Source organism: Ammospiza caudacuta, chromosome 7 (assembly GCF_027887145.1).
Source record: "Ammospiza caudacuta isolate bAmmCau1 chromosome 7, bAmmCau1.pri, whole genome shotgun sequence".
Taxonomy (NCBI): Eukaryota; Metazoa; Chordata; class Aves; order Passeriformes; family Passerellidae; genus Ammospiza; species Ammospiza caudacuta.
The window spans coordinates 33,123,232-33,150,565 of record NC_080599.1 but is presented as its reverse complement, the minus strand read 5'-3'; the positions used below and the strand labels follow the sequence as shown (position 1 = coordinate 33,150,565).

Below are 27,334 nucleotides of genomic sequence, written 5' to 3'. Positions count from 1 at the left end.
TTTGCGGTGACAGTAGCTGTTTCTCTGAGGTTAGATTACTATCAGCATACATAGCCTAAGTAGAAACTGTCAGCCTGCTAGGCTACCACCGGGACTGCAAACTAGAAAAACAAACAGTCTTTTTTTTTTCAACACACCTCTTCATCGGTGTTTCTACAAGTTTGGATTAAAAAGTGAGGCTCACTTTTGTTTTAATTAGTTTCACTTTTGGCTCCAGCGCAATGCTTGTGCTTCCTCAAAAGTATGATGTCTCTTTTAAATTGAAACTAACACTACTAGCTAAATGTGTAGTGAAGACATATTTGAAAACTGTGAATACAATTTGAAAATTGTTGGCTTTTGTAAAATTTAGTGTCTTTGCTATTTAAAATGAAGGCAGTTTTGTACAGCTGCAGGGAAAAGGATTTTTGTGTTTCACGGAGGAAAAGCAATATTTTGAAAATAGTCCCTTTTCCCACGAAATTGATCACTGGACAGAGAATAAACATGACCATAACAGAGCCAGTGTAAGGAGTGTAATTATACTGTAAATAGAGTTTAGACTAGGTCCTTGCAATGGCGTTACGAATAATGAAAATATGTCAGGACAATTACTTGAATAGAGTGAGCTGTTTGCACGACTAAGAGGCGGGAAACAGAGCCCATTTGTCCCAGTTTTTGTAGAAATTTAGGTACGAATCAAAATTTTCCTTCAGGCTTTCATGCCTTTGCCCAGCAGAACTGGCCTCTTCAGACATCTGGAGAAGGGAGCTTCACTGCCTACTGGAGGAGGTGCAGTAGGGAAGCCAGATGAATCCTGACTTTTAAAAAACGTCGTGTTTATTTGTGAACTTTATAATTTCGGTATCAGGCTTTTAGTGGAACTAAGAGCCATAGGAGAGTCCGGCCGCACAGACTTTTGACTGTTCCTGTCAGAAAGGGGTGTCCCTGGCCCCGGAAGGAGACCCCCGGTGCAGCAGGACATTCGCAGCGGCGGGGCCGCGGCTGGGCCGGGAGCTCATCCCGAACGAACCCCCGCGGTACCGCTCCCCGGCATCGCTCCCCGGCATCCCCGGCATCTCCGGTACCGCTCCCCGGCATCCCTGGTACCGCTCCCCGGCATCCACGGCCCCGCTCCTTCCGCCCGTCCCCAGCGGGGGTCGGGGCCGCTCCGGGATCCGCACCCCGGCCCAGCCGAAGCCTCCGGCGGGATTAAATTGCATTTCGCGAGTGTCACCGTGTCTATTTTTATTTGCTAACGGCCGGCGACAATGGCTTTCTCACTTCCTCCACCTCTTCCAACGGCTCGGGTTATTTAAACACCAGCACGCAGAGGGGGGTTGCTGCCTGCGGGCCGGCACGGCCGCAGTGCCGCACCGAGGGGCTCCGAGGCGGCCGGGAGCTCCCGGCTCCGCCGGCAGGGGCGGTCAGGCGGCTCCGCAGGTAAGCGGCAGGACCGGGCCGGGGCCGAGCGCGGCGCTTTTGTCCGCCGCAGCTCCCCCGCCCCGGCCCGTCAGCGGCGCCGCCGGCCGCGCCCCATTGGCTGCGCGGGCGGTAACGTGACAGCGGCGGGGCCCGCCCCAGACGCGCCGGTTGGAGCCGGTGCCTCGCGCTGCGCCGCCGACTGCCGCGCGGACGGAGCGCGCGGACCCAGCGCCGCTGCGCGGGCGGGCCGGGGGCGGCAGGGGCAGGTAAGGGAGGGGCGGCCCCCGCTGACAGGTGCGCCGCGGGCCCGGCCTGTGAGGGAGGCACGGGCGGAAGGAGGGGAGCGGCGCGGAGCGGGGCTTTCCGAGGGCAGCTCTCGCAGTCCCAGGTTTTCCCGGGGTTGCCCCTCCGCCAGCTGACCGGGAGGGCGCTGCCATCCCGCGGGGTGCCCGGCGCCGCTCGTCGGATGGCCCGGTGAGCCTGCGCGGCGGCCGCCCCGTTCCTCGGCGGCGCCCGGCGGCGGGGCCGCTCACCTGCCGTGGTTCCGCGGGCCCGCCGAGGCAGTGAGGGACCGGGCTCGGGGCGCCGAGCGGGTCTGTGGCAGCCCCAGGGCCCGCGGGCGGAGCTGGGCGAAAACCGCTCTGTGGTTTGCGTAACCGATATCTGCGTGTCCTCGAGTGACCCGGGCGCTACAGGTCGCCTGGGGCCGCTCTCCTCCGCCCCGGGCTCGCCCGGCCGGGCGGTAGCTGCCACCCTTCGTCCCCGGGAGTGCGGGCGGCACCTGCCCTCGGGCAAGGGCCAGGCGGGAGCCAAGTCCCAGCCTCCCCACAAGCAAGAAAAGAGTTAACTCAGTGCTGAGGCCTGACAGTTCTGCGTGTCGAACAAGAACCGTCCTATTTGTCGTTGCCTTCCTTTCTCCTGCCTGGCCAATGCGTTTCTCGTCCCAGCTAGTCAGGGATCTTGCAGCAGCCCCTTGCGTGGCAGCCTCCCTTTGCGCCCTGGCTGAGTTGTGCAAGTGGCGCCAGGCTGACTTTGTGCCCGTCTTCTCAGGGAAACTGGGGCAGCTTCCTGGCTTTGGGTCAGAATCTGGCCGTAGTGAATGCTGCAGTTGACCAGTTATGTAGGAGTGATTAAAGCAGACTTCTCTAAAGCTTAATTTTATATTAAGTATGTAATTAATTATGCTGATGAGGTAAGCTGTGTTTGAATTGGCCCCTAGTGTGGTCATTTAAAACTATACCTGTGAGGTAGTCATTGAACAAGCTAGGTTTATTATGGTTTCAAGTATTCATGCTGTATCTTCTGCTGACTCTCAGCTTTCTTTGTTTGCTGAAAGGGTAAGGTAAGACATCAATAGTTTCAGGTGTCTTGGAATTTTTTCTCAAGTACCTTCCTAGCAGGGAGGGCAGCAGATTAGGCCTTACTGATCTGTCTTGTTTAACTTCAAGAGAGTGATGAAGGAAAGCCCATGAGGTTGTCAGTGATATCTTACAGTACTTGTAGAATTTATTAAATATCGTCCATATGTACTGTACATGTTTTCTTCAGAATCCATGTAGCTCAGATGACAGCGTGAGTAATAGAAGAGGTAACTTTCCTTCAGTATCTGTGGCCCTGAACAGTGCAAAGGGCATGAAATGAAAAGAGAGTGGAAATGAGAATGATTATGGCAAAGAACCAGTAGCTAATATATGATACAGGGGGATTTTTAAGAGTTTTCTTGAGTGTTTGAAGCATTCTGTTGTAGCCAGATAACAAATGTTTATTGGAGAGTTTTGTACTAATATATATTTTTGCATTCACATAATGCAATTGACTTATAACTTCAGTAGGGTTCATGTAACTTTTAGAAATTGTGCAATATTAACTTGCTAGTTCCCTTACACTCTTGAGAGAAGGGGGTTACTGGTCTGGCTTTTATTTGTTTCCTCTTTCAGGAAAACATGGTTTTTATGGGGAGAAGACTGCCTTTTGTTTATTGCAAGTTACCAATACAGCTGTTGTTTGAAGTTAATGAAACAATGTAGAATAATTTTTAGAAAGGGACCAATAGTGCTAAAGAAACATCCATCTGTATTCCAGCTTTGCAAAATGAACCTTGTAGAGCAGTGTGTTACTGTCAAAGAAGTATTTTTCTAAGGGGGATGGAGGGGGAAATCTTGTCTGTCTTTAGCTGCTGCTGTGCCTGCTCTGCCTGATGTGCTACAGGTAGCAAAAGGGGCTGTGGCACTAATAACACTACTTCAGCTAACAATACCTCCTGCTAAAGCCATGAAGCTTTACTCCGCTAGGATTAGAAATGGATGTTTCATGTGACTAAGGGGATAAGGTGTGGTTTTTATGGGTCTCTGTGCTGCCTATCTAAGTGTTTCACGATGCTCTCTGTATTCTTAGCACTAACCTGTGGGCTGTATTTATCCTTAGGCATTCTTATAACAGCTGTTCAGCTGTTGTCTTGTAAATTGTGTGATTCTGCCAGTTGCTTTTGCAGTTGTTCTTTTTAAAGATAAGTTGGCAGTCTGTGCTGTGGTCATGAAGCTATTTGGTTCAGATATCATGGGTCGCCATGTAGAAGGTTGAGAAATGTACAGTGGAATTAATATTCTAGAGTTTACATATGATGTCTTTAATGTTTAAGTGATATAGGTTATATAATTCCAGTTAGAGTTTTACCAGACTTGGTGAGTGGGCTTCAGTTTATTGTACTTCTGCTTGGGTTTGGGGATTATGTGCCCCAAGAGTTGTTAGTCTGCTACAAATGAGTTCTGGATTTAATTTTTAGCTTGTTGAAATCAAATTGTAATTCACTGTTGAACTAAAGGGTCATAATACTTATGAATAGTTTCCCCAGCTATTTGATTTAAATTTACCCATATGATAAGGCTGTGCTTTGTAGTGGTGTAGTACTTGGGGAGGAAGGCAGATGATGCAGCTCTCAGTAAAGCTGTTATAAATGCAGAGTTCAAGGGACAGTGCTGACACACTCTTCTGATGTACACCCACAAGGATTCTAGGGTCTTTCAACAATCAGAAGGGAACTGTGGAGAACTTGTAATTGACTTTTTCAATTTAATTCTCACTGGTGTTGCTCCGTTTCAAAATAATACATTTGCACACACTGAAATAAATGATATGACTGCATTTCCATTGTAAGGGCTCAGCCTCCAAGTACATTTGGATGCTGTAAACTGGAATGCAACTTCTTATTCTGAAATTGAGAATTTAGTTGACTCTGAGAAACTAAAAGGATTGAAATGCTGGTAAGGGGTCCAGTGATACCAATAAGAATATGGTAGTAACATAATCTGGTTGCTACTAATTGTGAGTAGAATTTAGACATTGTTACAAACACTTTGTTTCTTTGTGAGATAGTAGTTTGAATTGTGATTTTAGTTAGCAAAGTTTCAGTTTTGTGATGCAACAGCTTCAAAACCACGGCCATGTAGTTTGCTCAGGCTTAATTAAAGTGACATTGATTTTTAGAGCTCTTATTTCAGTTGCAGAAAATGTAACCCCTTATTTCCCAGACATTATTGCCTTGGTTTTCTGGGGAAAATACCAGTATTCTGTGACAAGTTCAGTTGTGAAATATTTATTTAGCTACTTTCTGGTAGCTAAAAAAATCATTTGCATCCAAATATGAGGATCTGCTGCACAGAAATTTAATGGAAGCATATTGTGATTTTAATGCTGAATTATTAGTCCTTTGAACTAATTTTTCTTTCTGAATGAAAGCAAAATCTTAATGTGCATTTGTTATGTAATCCAAAATATTTGAAGAAGAGAGGGAATTTGAAAATTTTTAACTAAAAACTGTTTGTTTCTAGCCTGTGTTTAAATTATTCACAAGATAAACTTGAATTTCCAACCTATGCCAATGCAAGTGTGAAACAGATTGTTGCTTTTCCAGTGCCTTTTCCAAGTAAATACTTTTTTTTTAAACATTAACATTGTTTAAATACTAACTTTGCAGTGACACTGACTACAAAGTTGGGAAAATTATTGCTTAATTGAAGTGAGATGGGATATGTCAATACTCAAGTGCTTTACCAAAGAGGAGTTAAAAGCAGTGTCTGCTTTACTTCAAATTATTATTTAATTTCATACAAATATGGGGCTAGAACTTTAAAGTAAAGTTCTTAATTGATTCAGGTGATGACAAAACCTTGACACTTGTTTTTGTAGTTCTTAAACTTGGCTACCTACCAAAGTGTGCTTCTGATTAATATTGCTATCTGAAAAACCTTACCAGCTGTTGGGTCTCTTCAGACAGCCTGCTCAAAAAAGGAAATTTTGCACAGTTGGAGACTCGCACAGCACACTTGGGTTTGATGGAAGTACAACGCGCGAACACAGGTCCTGAACTAGCTTTGTGTTTGCTCAGGAAACAAAGCAGGATTACTGTGGATTTACTGTAGAATTCAAGTCTGATCACTTGTTTGTGGTTCTGAAACTTAGCATTGTTCTAGGAGATGTTTCTGATAGGTACAACGTGGCTTTCAGCTCTCCTGATCCCGTGCATGTGTGCAGCTCTGAACTGTACAGTTATGTTTAGGCATGCCATTTGTACAGACACTACCACACACGGTGTGCAGTGTGAAATTTGTCTTTCAGTCCATTCATTTTATTAAAAGAAGAGATGATGTAGCTGGTTGCTTTGTCCAATTAGTAAATTCATAATGCAGAGTAATATGAATAGGAAGATACTTCAGAGGCTGAGGGGGTTGTACAGCCACATTGCACACTGCCGGAGGATTGGTAAAGCCTGTTCAATTTCCATTTCAAGCAGGCTCGTGTTTGACTCTAGTCCCAAGTTTTTCTTTTTCTTACTTTGGGGTGGAGATATTCTTTAAAAAGATAATAAGATGGGTTTCAGAAGAGCTGGCATACAAAAAGAGTGAGTTTGCATCAGATATTAATTGGAAATTTATCTGTTCTCATTATTCTATTTTAGCTGTTTAGACCAAACATCTAGAATCGAGTGTTTCAGTTTGTCAGGCTGGCATTCATGAGTAACTGTCTTTCCAGTTAAACAAGATGAAAACCTTCTGCTTCTAAAAGGAGATATGAGCCACCACTGAAAATCCAAATCAGCTTTCTGATGTCGGAACTAATAGAGTGAAATGTGTTTCTGTATTGCTGCCCTGATAATTATATTTTCCTAGATGCAATTAAGTTCTTGTCTGTGGAAGGAATAATATTCCCTTCTAGAAAGTTCTCCATTAATCTTACGCAGCATCAGGAAAAATTAAAACTAAAAGACCATTTTTTGACCAATCTTGTGGCTATATTTGTACATGGTAATAATTATCTTGCAGAGACAGAATACATTTGGTATCTATTTTTTGTGACCTCAGTTGCTGTTTCCATTCTCACATCTGCTATCCCGAGAGAATGCTGCTTGGTCTTAGCAGTCTATAAACGTTGAAAAAACTTTGGTATCCTTTTTTCATCCAGATGTGCAAATTTTAAGTTATTGTACTAGATAACTGTTCATATTTTAGAAACATCAGAATTATTCTAGGTAGAATGAGGACTGCAAATACAAATTAATATTTCTGAGATCAGACAAAGGTGATAACTGTTTGACCACTATTACGAAAAGGAATAGCATGTATTTCCAGTTCTCAGAACCAAAGAGAAGCTTAGCACAATCCAAAACAGCTAAATAGCTAATAAGAAATTATTAGTGTATAATATTCCTCATTTAAATAATTTTTGAGAATAGCAGAAATGTAACCATATTTTTGCAGTTGAGACGTTTGAGTTGGAAAGAAATGAAATTACTTGCATGAAGCGATTCAGCTGTCAGAAGTAAATTATTAACTAGGTTAGGTATGGGTATTGTTTTGGACAGCCATGTTTGAGCTAGGAAATTCATATAGAATGGAGGTTCTGAATAACAATAACCACTGGATTTCATTATTCTGCTCTCTGCAGAGGTGGTGTGAAAAATGTTGGCACCTTCCATTGTTGTCTAAATGCAGTGTGGTTGAATTCCCTATTCCTTTATTTAGAAGAAGCAAATCAGAATATGAACCTGCTTTAGTTAATACCTGAGTACATATGATATTACATTGCCATGTAACAAATGATGTTGATAGCCTAGTTATAGCAACATGTTATCTTGTGGATGACAAAATTGACCCAAATGCTTACCTGACTTGTTAAGCAGGATTTGTAGTCAGTGTACTTTATTCTGCTATGACAGCAGCACTCTTGATGGTGCTTGAGAAATTAATTCAGAGTTGGTTCAGGTTTGTGGACATATTCCTAAGTTCTTCCTTCTGAGACTATTCTCTTATTTCAGACTGGTTTCCAGTAAGGCTAATGAAGTTGTCTTGGCTGTTTCAAATGTCTTTGGCCATTTATGATTTTATTGAGAAGGACACTGAAAATGGAAATATGGTGTATGTGCAATTCCTTGCCTTTTCCCAAGGAAAGAGGGTCTCTTGTTATATAATTCTAATTGTATTATGCTGCTGGGTCCTTTGTACTGTTACTGCTCTTGAAGACTGAAGATAATAAGCTATACTATAAGTAAAGAATCTGCTTGTAGAAAAAGCTAATAGTATTTAAGTTGTGAATGTTCTCTAGTGTTCTCTCTGCTTTGCTTTCTGATGTCCTGAGCATGGCAGCACAATGAATTGACATCGTATCTCTGACTTACGGAAACTGAAGGGATAAAAATTAATTTTCTATTGTAATACTTATCTTGGTATGCAAAATAAAATAGGTACCATTGATGCTCATTCAGAATGCTGGAGGGATACTGCTGATACCATTGTCTTATGGTTATGTAGTCATATTTCCCAGCATGAGAAAGACCCAAAAACATGGTTACAAGAATAAAAAGGTACAATAAGCAAGCTTGAAAAGTCTTATTTCATGCAGTTGGAAGGTGTCTGATTCTGTGTTAGTACTGGGATGAAGGACTTCATGTACTGTTGTGTAAGATGGTTTCTGGGAGAGCTACCAAATGTGCAGTTAAAAGACCTAGGCTGGGACTAATGAGGTTGCTTTTGGTGTCATCATGCTTGTTTAGGAAAGAACAGGTGAAGCACTAAGGAGACTCTTAATATTTAATGTTCCAAACTTGCTCCAGGATTTCTTTGGAACTTGGAAGTAAAGACTGTAGTGTCTTTACAACTGAGTTACTGACTTTAAAACCTAACTGGGAGATGGGAGAAGGACAAAGGAGGCCTTTGCCTGTTCTTCTAGATATCACTTGAGAGTGTGATCTGTGCCAATTTCCTGGTATCTTCCTTGACACATTTGGGCTGGAATGCTTGACAGCATGGCATGCCTGGAGAGAGCTGTCTCCTGTGGTTTAAATTAGCATTAGCTGAGCCCTTATGGACTATGTGCTGCTGTCCTAAGAAGGCAGATACATTTCCAATACAATTCTCTCCCCTTCTTTCCATCCCCACTATATTCTCCTTCTTTCCCTTATGCTAGAAAGCCCCTTCCTTTAGTCTGATTTCTTAAGTCACCATTCCTTTGAGCATTCTTAGTCTTGCAGTTCTGGGTCTGGTTTTGTTGCCTTTTTCTGAGATGATAAAGCTCTTTAGACATCGAGATTAGGTTTGTACAGGGATGGTGCCCTTTGTTGCTGCAAGTATTTTTTTGGGTAGTAGTGAAGGACAGCCTTTGCTGCTCTGAGAGCTACATCATTGCTGCCACATTCATCCAATCATTTCCTCTTCAAAGTGGACTATGTGCAATATATAGCTGCTTGGAGAAAGGTAAATTAACGAAGCAAACAAGAATGCTAGAGTTTCCAATGAACACAAATTATATGTTATTAATTAAATATTGGGATGTTACTAGGTAAGTATCTATTGTATGATCAAGATAAAGCACTCTTCTGAACAGATGCTTGCATTGCTATTTCTTGTAGTCAGTATTTTAGAGGCTGATATGTTTCAAGCTTTAAGTTATAACCTTAATTTGTATATTTTAAAAATGCATCTCTGAGTTTAAAAATAGTACTGAGACAGTAAAGCTGTAAAAAACATTGCTTACTAGAAATGCTCAGATTTGATTCTGAGTCCAGATCCTGCTTGGTTCATTAGGGATCTCAGAAAGCACCATGGCTACAAATGGAGTTATAGGCTCTGGACAAGCAGACAGCTTGTTCTCAAAGAGATTGGTAATGTTGATGCAATTACATGAAAGCAAAGCTGGTCCACCTTTCATTTTACTGTGTTTTTTTACCATTAGAAGTCTTATCTATCTGACTGTAACATACTTTTTCAGAAACTTAGGTTTGTACCTACTTACCAATTTTTCTACATTTTATTTTGTAGGGTTTTTCTGTAAACTGATTGTCTCACCTATCTCTGGTTCTAAACTTGGGTTTAAACTGAATCTTTTTCTCACTTTCTAGGAGCATAGGTTGTGACCTATTTCAGAGAGAACACAATCCTTAATTTGAGGAGAAGGCTAGAGAAAGTGCTTTTACTAGTAAAAATATTTATATCTGAATGTGAATTTGTGTTTGAAATTCCTCTATGGGCTAGACTTGAATGAAATAAAAAGCACACTTAACACAACTTTTAAATGCAAATCTTATAATGCAGCTTCATTACAGAGTTTAATCTTCAAACTAGTGGACTTGTTTTTACCCTCCCATCTTCTTGTGAGAGTTCAGCTCCAGTACCTTCATGCCCTTGGGCAGAGCTAACTGATGTGGTCCTGGTCTGTGAAGGCCCACAGGTTTGTCATTTTAGGCAACTGGAATGTTTGAATGTGGTCCTTCTCCCTAGTGAGTGTTTGAACAGTGACAGATTTTACAACCAAAGTTTATCTCTTGACTGGCCTTCCTGGAATAGAGAAAAGGCTCAATAGGTGGATATCAGTGATATTTAATGAGAAGTTAATATGGCTCAAGGAAGACTGGTCTTTTTTGGAGGCTGCAGGCATAGGAAGGAAATGCACAATGTAATGTATCTAGTCCTGCACTGTCAGATTTCAGGAAAGTCTTGTGCTTGTAAAGCTAACCAAATTGGAGTAAAGCATATTTTCAATTTAGATTAGACTGCAACTTTATAATAACTTTAGACTATACAAAGTATTTTTCTTACATTAAGTGTACCAGAGAAAGAAAGAAGAGCAAAACTGCCTTTAGGTTGCTTTTTTTTTTCTACCTAAGTCCTTTTGTGTTGAACCTGGGAATGTTCCAGCTTTTAGGTAGTTCAGGAAGCTGAGATATACTTGGCATGTTCTACTCTTGGTTTTTTCAGCTTCATGAAGATAGGATAGAGGTACAGTGAGGTAGTAGTTGCTTGATCTTAAGATTTTTTTTATCAACTTATGGGCTGTGCAATGAACTTGGAAGCTGTAGCAGTGAAGGGTAAAGCTTGTAAAGGGTAACCTAACTCACTAAATTTTAAACTATGTTTACAATTCAATTCTTTTCCCAAGAAATTACTTTGCTATAAAGATTCATGTAAGCCTTCTCCAGAGGGCAAATACTGATTTTTAAGCAGTGTAAAATTTTGCTGTTACTGTTTTGACCTTATGTTCAGCTGTCTTGAGAGCAGGAGTGTTTAAGAAAGTCAAGGGCCTCTAGCCAGTCCAGGTACACATGGTTGAGATTGTCTGTAGCTTAATTTCTGAGTATTTGGAAGGACTTTAGGTCTTTGATTATTTAAGAGGTTGATATGGCAAACTTGGAATAATGTTAATGTAGTGCTGAAAATCCAGTGCTTGAGGAATTTACTGTTTATTGTAGAGTGTGGGAATGTCTTTGGAATTGTTTTAAATACAAAAGGATAATCACTTACACATATTTAATTGTCACCTGTGATCTTCTTCAGAAGGAGCTGGAAAGAAGCTTTCTCTAATCTTGTTTGTGTTATTCAGCATTCAGTGAAATACAGATTCAAAACCACAATCCCTATGAAAAAGGTCCTGCAACTGAATCTCTGTATGCACAGGGTGACCAACGTACAGATTCTGAAAGAATCACAGCTTAAAAAGGGGAGAGGCAGTCATGTAAATACTTAAGAGTAAATATGGCAGTATCATTCTTTATGGAGTCACTTGCACCAGAACTCTCGCAGTACCTCGCCGTTTGCTGTTTACAGACTACTTGAGACAGGGAGCAGTAACATGACAATAAAAAGAGAAGGTTTTGCCAGGAAAGATCTGGTGTGGGTGATTAGTGTATGTATGTGTAAAATTTGTTTATTTTTGTTCTTTTGGGAATTTTCATGAGGGTTTATTTGCAAGGCTCAGGCTGTGCATATGAAACCATAAACAGGTGCTGGGAATCTCATAGGGGAGTCTCAAAACTGCCTATGAAGCAAAACCGATATTTTTAGTTCATTGTCGAACTTAATTTTCCATCCAAAACTTGAGAAGAAAAAGTGATGTGTTTAAACTAGCTAGAAGCTAAGTTGGTTCTGTAGTTCAGGAATGATTTTTGATAGAAAATTGATTAAACAAGATACATTACTTAGTATGTCAGCATCTCCCTATCTAGGCTGAGAAGCAGGTGCAAGAGTCTAAAGAGACTGCCTGAAAACTTGGTGGCTGTGTTTCTTTGAGAGGGAGGGAAAAAAAGCAAGACAGTGGGGCCATGGGAGTACCTGTCAAGTAGTTGCATAAAGCTTTAGTTGTATAAATCTATTTTGATTAAATTAGTATGTCAGAAACACCAGTTGAATACCCTTTAGGGAGGACAGGCAAGGTAATTGCCTTGCTGCAAAGACACCCCTGACTAAATGTGCCTAAAATTCTGTGAGCAATGACCAAATGAGGGAGTAATGCAATACTAAGTATCCCTTTGGCAGCTGGGGGTGGTGGTGGGTGTCTGATGCTTACAGATAATATTTTTCAGAACGAGAGCCTTTTATTCATTCTGGATATGTTTCTGTTGTTCTGATTTAATAAGTCTTGAAGTAACTAAAAATTACCTCAATATTAGTGATCTTTATTTATTTTTCTGGCCTGTGTCTCTGTATTGGTCTGGAGTAACTCTTCTGAAGTCATCATCTTGCCTGGGGCTAAGCTTCATTCTCTCTTCTTGTAAGAAAGATTGCCAATTGAGTTAGGCCACCTTTGAAAAGCTTTTATGGCTTTGATATGGGTTGAAAGCTGCTGGAGATGAGGTTTATCAAATCCATTACAGTTCAGCATTATTCCATTTGGTTAGCCACTCTTGGCATACAGATAGGATTTGAAAGAAAAATGTCTGCAGCAAAATTATCATCAATAATTCACATGTTTATGTTACAATTGTTTATACTGCATACTCTCTGCAAGGCAGAGAGGTGACAAAGCAGTTTATAGAAACAGACCTCACAAAGTTACCTGGGTCAGCCGCAGATTGAGTTCTCAGTCTGTACAAAAACAAAGCACTTTATTTTTTAGCATTGTGTCATTGGTTGAAAAAGGTGTATTGAGTGATGCATACTCTTAAGTATACCAATATGATTTTCACAGAATTGTTCTCAATTTTGTAAATTTTAGGGAAAATGCTTTATCAAAGAGTGTTAACTGTTTTATTGTACTCCCTAACTTTGTCCTTTGTTTTGAGCAGGTATGCCTTATTCCCCAAGAATACTCGAGTAAGCATTTAGTTATATGAATCATCTTAAAACATTAGTATCTCCCCAAGTCCCTGATGAGGTTTACACGTTTGTTAGGAAAAGAATTGCTCCCATCCTCATGCTCATTAGACCTTTCACACTATGTTAAACTCTCAGCCAATTTAGTGAAAATTCTGACTTTTCAAGTGTTTTTCTTTTTTAAAAGTTTGTTATTTTTACCTTTTGATCTTAACTTTGTTGCATCATTCAATATATTAATCTCGTAGTGTGTTCTTTACAACTTTAACAGAGGTCCCAAGTCTTCCATTTTTATAATATTTTTAGTAACATTTTTATAACAAACTTCAAGAAGAATTGACTAGTTTAAATTTTAGGCTGGAAGGGAAAAATGTTTTTGATTTTCTTCTGTTTACATTCAAATCAAGCATGTTTGGCTTGAGTCAAGACGTGATCCAGGTATTCTTTGCAGAATGAAAGCCTTAGTTTGAATGGGTTTAGTATCCCTTTATGCTTTTATACTGACAAATTTATATTCAAACCACAAGAATTATGTCAAAAGAACTCATTTTAAAGGCATTTGAGATGTGCTTTTAGAAGTTGGAGTGATTAAAGAAATTGCTATTTTTCCGCTGTGTAACATCTCAGCTGCAGAACTTGTAACTTTACGTAAATGTAAAAATTGTTGAGCTTAAATGGCTTTTAGTGCTTAGAAAGGGGAGAATGACAAAGTCATTACTTTCTTTCTACTTCAGGAGAAGCAACTTTCAGATAGTGAACACATAGATACTTTGAAGGGGGTGGCATCTTGTAGATCCTTAGATCTTTTACTCATAGATGTTGGCTCTTTGAATTGCTGCTGTGGAAGCAGTAATGAGCTGCTGCTCTAATACTCACAGTTTTTGGAGTCCAAACATTTCACAGTCTTATGACAATTTATTTTCCTTACAGGAGTGTATTGTAACCATCCAGTCCTTCTTCAGCTGCTTTCCCTTGGGTGGGCCTGGTAAGTTTTTGTATTCTATTATAGATAGCTTTGTCATTGCAATAAGGGTTAATTTATTTTTGGTCATTTTTTCCACTTGAATGTGGAGTAAGAATCAGGTTCAGCTATTGTTTGACTTTTATAACAGTTTGTCAGCTCTGTTTAAAATTGAAATGTACAGTACCAATATATTACAAACAAGAGCCAATGTGTGCTAGGTGGCCCAGAAGGCCAATGGCATCCTGGTCTGTATCAAAACCAGTGCAGCCAGGGGGACCAGGGCCCTTCCCTGTGCTCAGCACTGGAGAGGTTCTGCCTCGAGTGCTGTGTCCAGTTCTGGGGCCCTGACTACAAGAAAGGGATTCAGGGGCTGGAGTGAGCCCAGAGAAGGTCAGTGGAGCTGGGGAAGGGTCTGGAGCACAGGTTCTGTGAGGAGCAGCTGGGGGAGCTCATCCAGGAGAAAAGGAGGAACTTATCAGTCAAGGGGAACTTATCAGTCTCTACAGCTGCCTGAAAGGAGAGTATAGCCAGGTAGGGGTCAGTTTCCTAAGTAACAGGTTCATAGTTATTTGGGGGAAAAAAAATAACTTCCTTGTTGAAATAGGGCTTAGCTGTAGGCAGTTTTCCTGGGTGTTTGGGGATTTTTCTGTTGATGTGACTGCAAAACTTTGACTTTGCCTGCTGCATGATCACATATGTACATCTTTTCCATTTCATGTAGCTGTAGCAATGCAGAGCTTAATGGAGGCATAATGAGGCAGCAGTTGTAATGAAAGCTGAAATGTTTGCTCTTTATTTACATTAAGCCATTAAATAAATATATTCAATGTTTTCTTCATCCAGAATGAAGACAAATGTAAAGATGGCATGTCCAAGGAATTTTAAAAGGTGTAGACCTCCTGACTGAGCAGTGCTGTGTTTTTTATTCTCTTTAATTAGTAAAGTAAGTATGAATCAAACCTATGCTTCTGGGAGTTAAATGTGTCATTTATATATATATATATATATATATATATAACAATATTGAACAATAATACATTGTGCCACCTTAATTTTAATTCTGCCAATATGCTTAGTTCTCTTGATGGGAGAAGATGAGGGATTATGTATAAGAATATGTAATACACAAGGGCTTTTTGGGAATTTGTGTCTTTTTAATTGGGTAGAATTATTTAATCTGGTAGAAGATTCTAAATTACAAGAGCCATCATGTTCTTGTACCACTCTGATTTTGGAATTCTTCATAAATAAAAAATCACTTAGATAAAGTTTATAATGGTAGTGAAGGACTACTAATAGTACATCAGCCACTTCTTTGACTTATACCTGTTTGTGGCTTCTACTGCAGCAGTAACCAAATGTTTGGTTTTAATATACCTTCTCTCAGGCTAGTTTCACTCTAAGTTTTTGCACTCCCATGTACCTTTCCTTAAAATAAATCCATGAGATGATGGATGGGGTTGGGTCCCAGAAGTTCTTGGATCCTTTTGCTATGCTCTGGAGTCCAGGTCACATGTTACACATATTTAGAACTGTGATAACAATAATAGACCTCAAGTATTTAAAGGTGAGGTTTTTTTTAAACAATTCTCTAAGAATGTCTTTTCTTCTCTTTTTTCTTCTACCAGCTGCTGTTCTCTCACAGGTGAAAGTCATGATCACGCTAACAGAACTCAAATGCTTAGCAGATGCCCAGTCATCCTACCACATACTAAAACCATGGTGGGATGTCTTCTGGTATTACCTCACCATGATAATGCTGCTAGTTGCTGTGCTTGCTGGGGCTCTCCAGCTTACTCAAACCAGAGTATTGTGTTGTCTTCCTTGCAAGCTAGAATTTGACAATCATTGTGCTGTGCCTTGGGATTTAGTTAAAGCCAACCTTAACATGTCAGCTAGCTCGACAGCACCGATAATCATCCCGCTTAAAATCCAGAATTATCTCCATCGGCAGCAGTATTCCTACATCGATGCAGTGTGTTATGAGCGACAGCTTCACTGGTTTGCCAAATTTTTTCCATACCTAGTGCTTTTGCATACCTTCATTTTTGCAGCTTGCAGTAATTTCTGGCTTTACTATCCCAGTACAAGTTCCAGGCTTGAGCACTTTGTAGCCGTTCTTCAGAAGTGTTTCGACTCTCCCTGGACAACGCGTGCCCTCTCAGAAACAGTTGCTGAGCAGTCTGCCAGGAAGTTGCCAACAGCCAAATCAAAACCAGCAATTTCATCACCTCAGTGTTCAGGAGACATAGGGGCCAGCAGACAGTCCCTGCCATATTCACAACATGGCTTGGAAACAACTGGAAGAGAAAATTCCAGTGTTCTTGACAAAAAAGAAGGGGAACAAGCTAAAGCTATATTTGAAAAAGTGAAGAAATTCAGAGTACACGCCGAAGAAAAGGATGTGGTATACACAGTGTATATGAAACAGATTATAGTGAAAGTCTTTGTAGTTGTCATAATAGTAACTTATGTCCCCTACTATTTATCATTTATTACACTTGAAATTGATTGTGTAGTTAATGTTCAAGCCTTTACAGGCTACAAAAGGTACCAGTGTGTTTATTCACTAGCAGAAATTTTTAAAGTTTTGGCTTCATTTTATGTTGTTTTGGTGATCTTCTATGGATTAACTTGTACTTACAGTTTGTGGTGGATGTTAAGAAGTTCACTTAAGCAATACTCTTTTGAGAAGTTGAGAGAGAAAAGTAATTACACTGATATACCTGATGTAAAGAATGACTTTGCATTTATTCTTCACTTGGCAGATCAGTATGATCCTCTTTATTCCCAACGATTCTCAATATTCCTGTCTGATTTGAGTGAAAATGAGCTCAAACAGATAAATCTTAACAATGAATGGTCAGTGGAAAAACTGAAAAATAAACTAGTAAGAAACTCCCAAGACAAGACTGAACTTCATCTTTTCATGTTAAATGGTCTTCCAGACAGTGTCTTTGAACTGACAGAAATAGAAGTTCTAAGCCTGGAACTTATTCCTGAAGCCAAACTTCCTTCAGCTGTGACCCAGCTTGTCAATCTCAAAGAACTCAATGTTTATCATTCATCACTAACAATGGATTATCCAGCAGTCAACTTCTTAGAAGAAAATCTGAAAACCTTGCGTTTGAAGTCTAGTGAGATGGGAAGAATTCCATTTTGGGTCTTTCATCTAAAAAACCTACAAGAATTGTGTTTAACAGGATATTTCATGCTAGATCATCACAACTCTATATACAATGATGGCTTTCAGGGGCTAAAAAATCTGAGATCAATTCACTTAAAAAACAACCTTTCTCGTTTACCTCAAGTGATCACAGATCTTCTGCCTTCTTTACAACATTTGTCTATCAACAATGAGGGAAATAAACTGATAGTGCTAAATAACCTGAAGAAGCTGGTAAACCTGAGAACCCTGGAACTAATCTGCTGTGATTTAGAGCGCATTCCCCATTCCATTTTTACCCTAAACAATTTGCATGAAATTGACTTAAAAGAAAATAATCTCAGAACAGTGGAAGAAATAATTAGTTTCCAACATCTTAAGAATCTTTCTTGCTTAAAATTGTGGCACAACAGTATTTCGTATGTCCCAGTGCAGATTGGTGCATTATCAAACCTGGAACAGTTGTATCTAAATTATAATAATATTAAGAATGTTCCATTGCAGCTATTTCTTTGCAGAAAGTTACACTATTTGGATCTTAGCTATAATAAGCTAACCTCCATCCCTGAAGAAATCGGTTATCTGACCAACCTGCAATACTTGGCTTTGACAAAAAACCATGTAAGTAGAACTTTGAATTACTACTCAAAACCAAAAAACAGACTTAAGCTGCTATTTCTTCTGGAACAACCTCTAGCTTTTGTGTTGTTCATGATTAAAGTAAATCCAGAAAAAAGGGGTGGTGCTTGTTTAATTACTAAAGCTTTGGTATCAGCAAAGCTCACATAATACTAAATAAGTACTGTCCTGGTTTGTAGCTGCTTAAGGGCTTTGACCCAGAGATGGTATAGGTTAGCATGGCTGCAGAAACAGATCTTCCCTTGCCCTGCAGTTGTCAATCCTATGAAGTATTTTAGTGGAAGTGAACAGTGTTTAATGTTTACCTTAAAACATCAAGCTGAAAGCTAAAGTGAATGAGCAGCTGGTTGATGAGCATCTCAGGTGTATGACTGGGAAGAGAGAAATAATTGTGGTTGGTAACCTCACAATCAGTGCTAAACTGCCTGGCTTGTTAGTGTGGAGCTCAGGCTTGTGAATTCTTCTGAGGTTTGTAATTGTTTGCATTGTTGCAGCTTGTTTTGGATGTTACGTGTCAGTAGAGTGGGCCAGGACAACTTCACTGCCCAGATAACTGCTTGTACAGGTTTCACAACACAAGAGCTGCTAATACCTCTCCACAGTCTGTGCTTGTTCTTCATTAAGTGATTCTTTGGAATAGAAGGCTCTTCCTCTGCCCTGCCACCTGCACGTGCCTGTGTGCAGTTCTGCATGCATACATGGATGTGCTCCCCCTTGCAGGCTTGCTTGTGCCAGGAGCTAAGCAGCTTTGTAAGAAAACAGGGATAATAAAACCATTGTAGTGCTCTCAAGCACTTGATCACATAATGATAGAGGAATTACAGTCTTCCTTTTCCTTTCACAAACTAAGAGGGTATTTCACCCTAAAATAAAAAGGGGAAAAGTCAAAACACGCAGCTGCACATAGGCTAACACCTTCTAATGTATTTTATTTCTGTTCTTTTCTTTTTCTAGATTGAAATGCTGCCTGATGGATTATTTCAGTGCAAAAAGCTGCAGTTTCTTCTTCTGGGAAATAACAGTCTGATGAATTTGTCCCCTTTTGTGGGTCAGCTACTGAATCTTGTTCACTTAGAGCTCATTGGGAACTATCTTGAATCACTTCCTGCTGAACTGGAAGAATGTCAGCTCTTAAAGCGAAATAATCTAATTGTAGAAGAAAGGTTGTTAAAAACACTTCCACCTCGTGTCAGAGAGCGTTTGCAGGCATGCCCAGATAAGTCCTAAGTTTAAAATGAAACTCTGCATTGTTGCACTCTACAGGTCTTGCTTAATATCTCTCTAAAGATCTGTATGGATAGAGAGGAGTGAAGGAGAGAGACCAATTTACAAATCAGTCTTAAATGCATTGAACTAAGTTGATTGTATTGTTGATTGGAAAAGAAAAATTTATTCAGATTCAAACAAAAGATGCAGCCTTTTACAAGTAAACATGTTTGAATTTTGGAACGTGAATTGTTGGTTAGTTTCTACTGATTGAAATAATTCAGCTAAATGTTGATGGTAGTATTGAAAAAGAAGAGATGATTGGCTATAGTGAGAGTGTATATACTTTTTTCCTATGAGAATTTTTTCTGTTGATAGCAATGATTTAAAATAGTTTTATTCCTGCCATATGAGGTCTAAGAACTGTCTTGAATTAGTTTCTAAATATGAACTCTTCTCTAACTTAGGATGTATTAAATTAAGAGTTTAAACTATTTCAGCAGTTTAATTGCATGGGGTATACGGAAAGTAATTTTTCAACATAACTTAATTTTTAAAAGCTTTTGACGAGTACTAAGCATTAATTCTATAAGTGGGAGATGCCATTTGAATCTTGCTATTAAATACCTAGAACTGGTTTCAGCATTTTGTCTTAAAAATAGTAAATACAAAATTAAATGTTGCCTAGAAATTGGGAGGAATCAGAAGAATCTGAAGTAACTGTTGTGCGCATGTCCTAGAGAACCAATCTTACATTACTGATCTGCAGAAACCATGATGGCAAACAGAATAGTTGCAAAGTTGTCTTCTGTATGTTGTGAGCATCCCAGGTGTTAGTGTAGTGTATGTTGCTGATTAATATTTTTATAACTTCTCATTACTGACTGCCTCAGTGCAGCTTCTCCACACCCAGTTATTGGGGAGAGGATGAAGTAGGTTTGAGGTTTGTATTAGATAGGGACAGAAAGAGACAAATAAAACAAACTAAATATTCACACAGCTTACAAGCATTTGGGAGGAAAAGACAGGAAGCATTATAAGCTTTGCCTTTTCTAGGGATGTAATAATTTCATAAATCAGAGTGGTGGGAAAAACTCTTATGCCATCCTTAATACTTGCAAAACTGGATGGAAATAAAATGTTTCCTGACTTCATTCTTCTGCTGTGCGCTGTTTTATTATATTTGAAGTCTTAATTCACATTATGTTTATCATGTTCACCAGAAACATAATTTATGGCCCTGGGGAAAGAAGAGGTTAGCATTCTTTCCAAAAACACATTTTAAAACTTTAACATAATACAGTTTTCAAAAACTAATCTCAATTATGGGTTAAGCCGTTGAAGTAAACTGCCCGTAATGACTTTGTGTTCAAGAAGTGTGCTAACAAACTGCATTCCAATTTGTAATAACAAATCATCACAGATTAAACTAGTTTTAGTACTTTTAGTCATCTCTTGCTCCCATTCCACTGCCAGTTTTTTGGAGTGTAATGTTATCTTGAATGAAAATGCCCAAACAACTCTTATCAACATGAAAGTAGATGTCTTTGCAGGAGCAGTGCAAGAGGTGTATGTTTATCCACTGTGCTGATGGCATTCCAAAGACCTTTGTAGTTGGAGCACTTTTCTTCTCAGGGAACCAAAGTGTGGTAAAACAAATTGCTTTCTATGTAGTTCTAGAAATGTGTAGTTTAAACTAGTTAGTTGTGTTTATGTGCAGACCAGTGCTGCTTGAACAGTGTTTCATAATGTCCATATGTAACTCCTCCAAACTCTGTTAACTCATTTTGAGTTGTATAACAGTCCCATAGGAATTGACATGGTTCATCAACAGAGCTAGTTGTGGTACATGTGATTAAACCATAATGCATTGACTTACACCCCTGTGGCAAGACTTGTGTTAATAATTGCAATAGGCCTGTCTGGACTTCATGACTTAACATTAAAGAACACACTATGCCAAAATTTGACACCTAAGACTTGCTGTCTAATAATTTTTATCAGATTAAATGTGAATTCTCTTTAAAGCTTTTTTTCTAAATTAGAAAGCTGTGTTGAAAAAGTTAAATCAGCAAGTAATTGACTTACTAATATCTTCAAATTTTTAGGAGTGCATCAGTCCTTTTCCATAATCAACCAAACTGATGAAGGTGAAAAATTATCTTAAATGTGCATTCTACACTAATTTTGTCAGGAGTGAATTAACAGAAGTAACTTGGAGAAAGGTACTTAATTTCCAAAATGGTAGAGGATTTGAGACCCACATGTATAATTAATAATAATAATATTGTTTTATAGGCTAAATGGGTTACATTTTTTGCAGACTTTAATTTGTTCACTCTGCACCCCCTCAGGAGGGTTGGATTATTTTAGCTGCACGTTTGGGTGTTTAAAAAACACCCAGACAAAAGCCAGAACATGTAAAGGCTATGATATCTAGCCTTGTTTTCAAACCACAGTGCCGTTACTATCCCTTTTGTACCATGAAACCTAATCCAAGTGCTTAGAATTGAGGATGGAAACAAATGTAACTCTGAATTCCTTGAATTCACTTCAGCCATTACCTTAATATTCACTATTTCTTCAAAACAATGGAATTTTCAGGGAATCAATTTATGAATCCACTGTCAAACTTTGTACAATAATATTGTTGGCACGTAGTCTTTGTATAAATAATAATTTCCAATCAAAAAAGACTTTTCAACTTGTTTGTGTTATATTGTGTTTAAGAACTTTGTATTGTGACCTTCCGTATCATGAACGTTTTCTTTAAAGATTAAATTTTTGTTTGCATTACAATTCTATGAACTGTTCTTTCTTTTTCATCAGAGATGTTGCATTTAATGCAAAGCTCAGAAGTTTGCTTCCAGCTCTTCTGTATCTATGTGGCAGCAGGCCTATCTTCTACAGGATAGTGTGAAGGTAATGAACTGCAGTGGGAAATTAAAACTATGGTCCATGTCAAAACAGTTTTCATATTCTGGATTAGGAGAGAAGTTCTTATGTTGATTTAGAACAAAGCTTCCTTCTTAATTGTTGCTACACAACCTTTTCCAAGTCTTCCACTTTAATTTCTGTGAGCTGGGTAAGTATGAAATTCAGACTGGAATTGTACTGGGAGAAGCAGGTGGGCAATGATTCTTCTCCCCAGCTTGGCACATACAGATGTCATGTGGCTAAACTGTCAGAAATCATGCTGCTCATGGTAAATCATGAATGTATTTAAAGTATTGCACGTGATGTTAGCTCAAACATCTCATTTCCCTTGAAATGCAAGATGATACCTGATGGCTTTTTCTGCAGGCTTGGGTTTGATACCATGTTTTTAAAATACAGGAAAAAGCTCAGACTTGCAAGTAGTGTTACATATTCAAGTAAAACTAAAGTATTTTTATTTTTCAAAATGAGAACCCTCCTAGTAATTTTTATGGAACTGTGGCCCTTCTTTCTTGGGCATGAAATGAAATAACTAATAAAAAATGATGCAACTTACCTGTTTCAAGGAAGTAGTATTAGTAAAAAAAGCAGATTGTGCTTTTAAAAACTGGTTTTTTCCATACTCCTACAAATTTGTGTATTGTGGTCATTTATGCTAACAGGATACAGCAATGTTTCAGGAATTCCTGTGTCTGAAGAAGTCTCCATCCTGGCATTACATGAAGAGTTTCTCCCAGTGCTCCATTGCTAGGACATGTAGGTGATGCAGGGGGCAGTAGCAACCCACTCTGGGGCTGGACTGGCATCTGAAGGGTTCAGGCATTATCTCAGTCCAGTGTGTTTATCAAAGGACCATTTAAAGGACCAAAGGACATCTTTGTCTTTTCCTTCTTTATGTTGCTCCATTTATGTGAATATCCATTCCCTCTTAGTTCAACTTCTAATAACCTATAATCTGTTGTTGTTATTTTGTACAAATGTGCACTCTGCTTCATATGAGCCAGCTAAATGACTTTCAAGTCATATGGATGTGCAAGTTATATGTATTTAACAGTTGGAGAACACGTGGAGAAGAGAGGATGGAAATGAGTCTACCTTCAGAGAGAGGGGGAGAGGAATAATTCCTCCAAGTAACAGGAGAGATTGGAGAGATGGTTATTACTGCTTAGCCCAGCAGGCTCTTGGGAAGTGTTTCCTGGGAAATAGAACTTGCTGGTAGGCAGTTCTGGCAGCATGGTGCTTAACACAGGGAGGTATCAGTCTGTAGAGCTAGTGGGCCTGCTGTTAAACAGGTACATTTATTACTTGCTATTGTTTTCTTCCTCTTATCAAAATGCTATTTCTAATATTTACTGCTACTGTTGATAACTGTTATTTATAACACCCTGAATAAAAGTTCTTTCTTGTCTTTTCCCCTACCTCATACTTGCATATCTGTCTATTGCAGAACCAATACTCTTGTCAAAAGATGTTGTAAAGCAAGTATTTGAAAAGTGTGGAGAGGAAAAAAGCCAGTCAGTGCAATCTCCCTGGCAATGCAACCTGAAAACCTCTCAAGTCAGGGTTCAGGCTTCTAGCGTATGGATGGCAAGGGGAAGAAGGAGTGTAGCTCATTATCTTCACTACAAACATAGCTAATCTGCAAGTAAATAGTGAATTGATTGATCATTTGAATTTTGCCTTGCTCAGTAGCAAAAATGCATAAAATTGTGATGAGACAGTTGGGTAGGATTTTTTAGTGAAGCTGTTCATTATAGATAAAGGTGTTCATCACTCTGACCTCTGTGCTTTGGCCCTCTGGTCTAACCGTTGTTTTTGCTTTTGCTGGACCTTATGCTGAGCTGACTCTATGCAAAAGCCTGGCAAAACACTTTAGTGTACTTGTTTTCTGCTGGTTTAACAAGCTAAATTAGTCTGGTACAGTCTGGCTAGTACCAAAAGCAGCAGAGCAGGACAAAGATCAGTACCTCCCCTTAAGATAACTGCTTAGGATGCACCTTTGTATTTGCTTGCAGAGTAATTATCCTTGGCTGCCTCTTTGGTTTTGTTTGATTTTTTTTTTTAATTATAGTACAACATTACAACTGAAAGGGTATGACTTCTCATGGATTATATTACATACATATAGCTACATATATCCACATACATAGATATTGAATGACAATTAAACAGGCCTAGGACACACAAATATACTAAATATGTTTATCTGAAGTAAAATATCAAGAAGAAGAAAGTATAAGGATAGATTTTAAAAAACTCTTCAAGAGTTTCTAAATACCATGTCTTGAACTGTTATCAGATAACAGATATGCTCAGTTGCTGTGGCTGCATTGGCTGCCTGAAAATTTAGGAACAGAAGGGAAAATAATCACACTTCCATGCTGTGCAACCCACGATTACTGCTGAATATGTGCACTCATTAATCCCTAACACTCTGTTTTCCTCAGGGTGCTTGTGTTTTATCTTGATTAGTGCTCTATTATGGAGCAGTGATAGCAGTTTCTGTGCTCTGTAGAAAATTTTCAGCTACTTAGGGATGATTCTGGTTCTCCAGTAGCAGTAGCTGAATTGTTTTTCAGTGTGTGTTAAGGCAACCCAAAGTTGGCATTGCTTTTTATGAGGTGGACAAAGTGGCTGTGTCAAAGCAACAGAGTGTAGTATAGTGGGGGTAGAAAACTGAAGAGGGGAGAAAAGCTAGAGCAGGGGCTAGTCCAGGTGTTGTAGAGCAAGTCCTTTTCACTGCTGAATCTGGCTAATGAGGGCTACTGCTAGTTTTTCCTTCAAAGCAGTCTGTCTCATTAAACTGCTGAAGTAACTTGAGGGCTGTGCAGGGGATTGATTCTGTAAGGTGCTGAGTTTTTCAGTAACTGCTTAGTGAGTGTACTTGACTCCCACCCAAAGCTAGCAGAAGTTCAAACTATTCATACCATTCCAAATAACTCTTTCAAGTTATTCAACTCGCTCTTCAAGATGTCTTGGTAAAAGGATCTTGTAAAACAAAGATTTGTTTTCTTTCTGTTCTGTGGTTATCAATTATAACATATGCATGAAAAGGAAATAGGTACCTTTTCTGGTATGAAATGAGCAACAATGTCAAAGGCAAGTACATATAAATCTTATTTGATTTTAATCTGGTTTTATGCCAAGTGGGTGTGGTTTTGCTGGCTTGAGAAATAAATCCACTAAACAGTCTGAACTGATAATGTGTTGTTTCCTGCATTGCTTCAGAGAAAAACTGATAAACTTAGGTACAAAATTTTCAGATTACTGAGTCTTGCTTTCAGCTATAGCTGCCTGTTTTTCTGTATTTAATAATGCGAGCATGTTATAAAGACAGGATGATTTTCATTGCCATAGATTTACACAGATCCACTATGATATAAACAGAGCTTCATATTCCATAGCAGAGGAGACTGAAATTCTACATAACGTTTCAGGTTGCAGTAAGCTACCGTACATAGTTACATTATTTATTATGTTAAAATGGAGGCATTTAATAAGTTAAGCTCACAAATAAAGATTAATAGTCGATAGAGTAGTGCTTCTGATACCTTGATGAAAAGTGGTGCACATTTTACGCTGCCCTGCACTTAATTCTTAATATATTAAAGAGGTTTGTTCTGGAAATGCACAACTGTCAGAGAGAAGCTGAAGCAGTGAGCAGATGGGGAAGTGGAATATGCACATGAGCTGAATGCTCTTGAGTCAGCAGTGAAGTAGCAAATAGTGCATGACAACTTTTCTTTTAAGACTTCAGGGGTAATCAGTTCAGATCTCAGTCATTTGCTTCCTTGGAGTATTGCTCCAGGACACTGAGAGTCAAAACAGAAGTGGAACAGAGTACAAGTTGAGGTTTGGGAATTATTTCTTTCCCCTGAAAAAAGCTGCTGTTTTGTTCTGTTTTGGGTTGGTTTGGGGTTTTTAACAGAAAATAACAAAGCTGTGCTGCAGAAGTCTGCTATGGTTAATAAGGCTTTGAGATCCATTAAGTTGCAAAATCCCTCTTGCATTTTTCAAAGGTTTCTGTCTTTAACTGTGTGCCATTTGATTTCAACTGCCTTTTCTCATTAACAGCCCACCCCTACTTGAGTTTTAATCATAATAATAATTCCATAGGACAAAGGAGTCCCCTAAAGCTTCTAGATGACAGCGAAAATTATCTCTTGTGTGTCTAGGTAAACATTCCTTTGGCTTCTGTAATGAGGCCAGGGAGATACTAAATCATTGTGGTTGCTGTCTCTCCCTTAGGGTCCAGCTGATGACAAAATCACAACCTGGTGTGTAAGAGAATTCAGGCGTGTGCTGGCATGAGAGAAGGAGCTGGGAAGGGCACAGTAGGGCTGATTATTTCAGTGGCTGTGCCACTTGTGATCATCCAGAATAGAAATACATAGTGACCTACATAGTGGCCATACATAGTGACCTACATAGTGGCTGTATCTATCTATAAAGTATGGAGTAAGAAACACATAGATTGGGAGGCAAACTCAGTCATTCTAGAGGCTGTCCCTGCTATATGTTGAAAGAATTGAGCTGGCAAAGGGTACTGGAAAAATACTATTTGGAAGGGAAAGCTTTGGTTGTAGGTCTGAGTCTCCCCTTACCAGCATTTCTTTTCTCATCCTTAGCAGTGCTTAGCTAACAGCTTTGCTTTTTGCCGTCTTCATAGATTTAAGTCAATGGCTCCTTGGCAGTTATTTAAGTCCAGAGGTCAGTGGGGAGGGAGTAGCGTTTACCTGAATTTTTTCTCAGCCAAAGTAATATGCTAGAAAATCAGAGAGCTTTTTAGTGTAAGCTGAATAAACTGATACTGTATCAGATTGCCGGTGAAGCATGGAAAATTCATCCTGTGCAAAAGGAGACTTGACATATTTGTCAAATCAGGTCTCTGCCTTTCCCTCCCAAAATAAGAATGTATCCTGAGAACATCTCCAGCTGAGAGACTATGTGCTGAGGAACGCTAACAAAACGCTGCAGTCATGTATGAACAGTTACACAAATGTAGAAGGTATGTGTGTATGGTAATTAAAGACTTAAAAATTAAGCTACTAGTTAAGTGGTCAGAAATTATCAGGTATTGCCCAGGAAGCTAAAGTGAGCATTTGCAAAGCTCTGCAGTGTTTTATTTTTCTGTTTTTGTTTTTTTTTTTTAATCTCCTATTGAGATGCCAATTTATTTCAGCTTTGAAGTGCTCCAAGAATTTGCATAAGGCGTTTCTACTGCATTCTCGTACTTTCCACCGCCTCAGGCAATTGTACCGTGGGTCTCCCCCTGACGGCGCTATTGCCTGCTGGCAGCCCTGGCAGGCTTCGGGTGCCGGCATCTGCTTGCAAAGGCCGTTTGAAAAAAGCATTTAAATGAAATAAATACAAATTATAAGGTAAGCTCCTTGAGGTTTGACTGTAAACACACCCTTGAGTTCCAGTTTCTGCAGTATGGAG

The 27,334-nt window shown here is 39.4% G+C and overlaps 1 protein-coding gene across 1 annotated transcript; it reads left to right on the top strand.

Moving 5' to 3' along the window:
- Positions 1-1,561: 1,561 nt before the first annotated feature.
- LRRC8B (leucine rich repeat containing 8 VRAC subunit B) lies at positions 1,562-20,964 on the top strand. Its single transcript, XM_058808324.1, has 5 exons — positions 1,562-1,670; positions 13,911-13,965; positions 14,788-14,887; positions 15,573-17,731; positions 18,704-20,964. Exons 4-5 carry the CDS (start codon positions 15,599-15,601, stop codon positions 18,974-18,976), a joined length of 2,406 nt encoding a protein of 801 aa, XP_058664307.1. The 5' UTR covers positions 1,562-1,670; positions 13,911-13,965; positions 14,788-14,887; positions 15,573-15,598; the 3' UTR covers positions 18,977-20,964.
- The last annotated feature ends 6,370 nt before the right edge of the window (positions 20,965-27,334 follow it).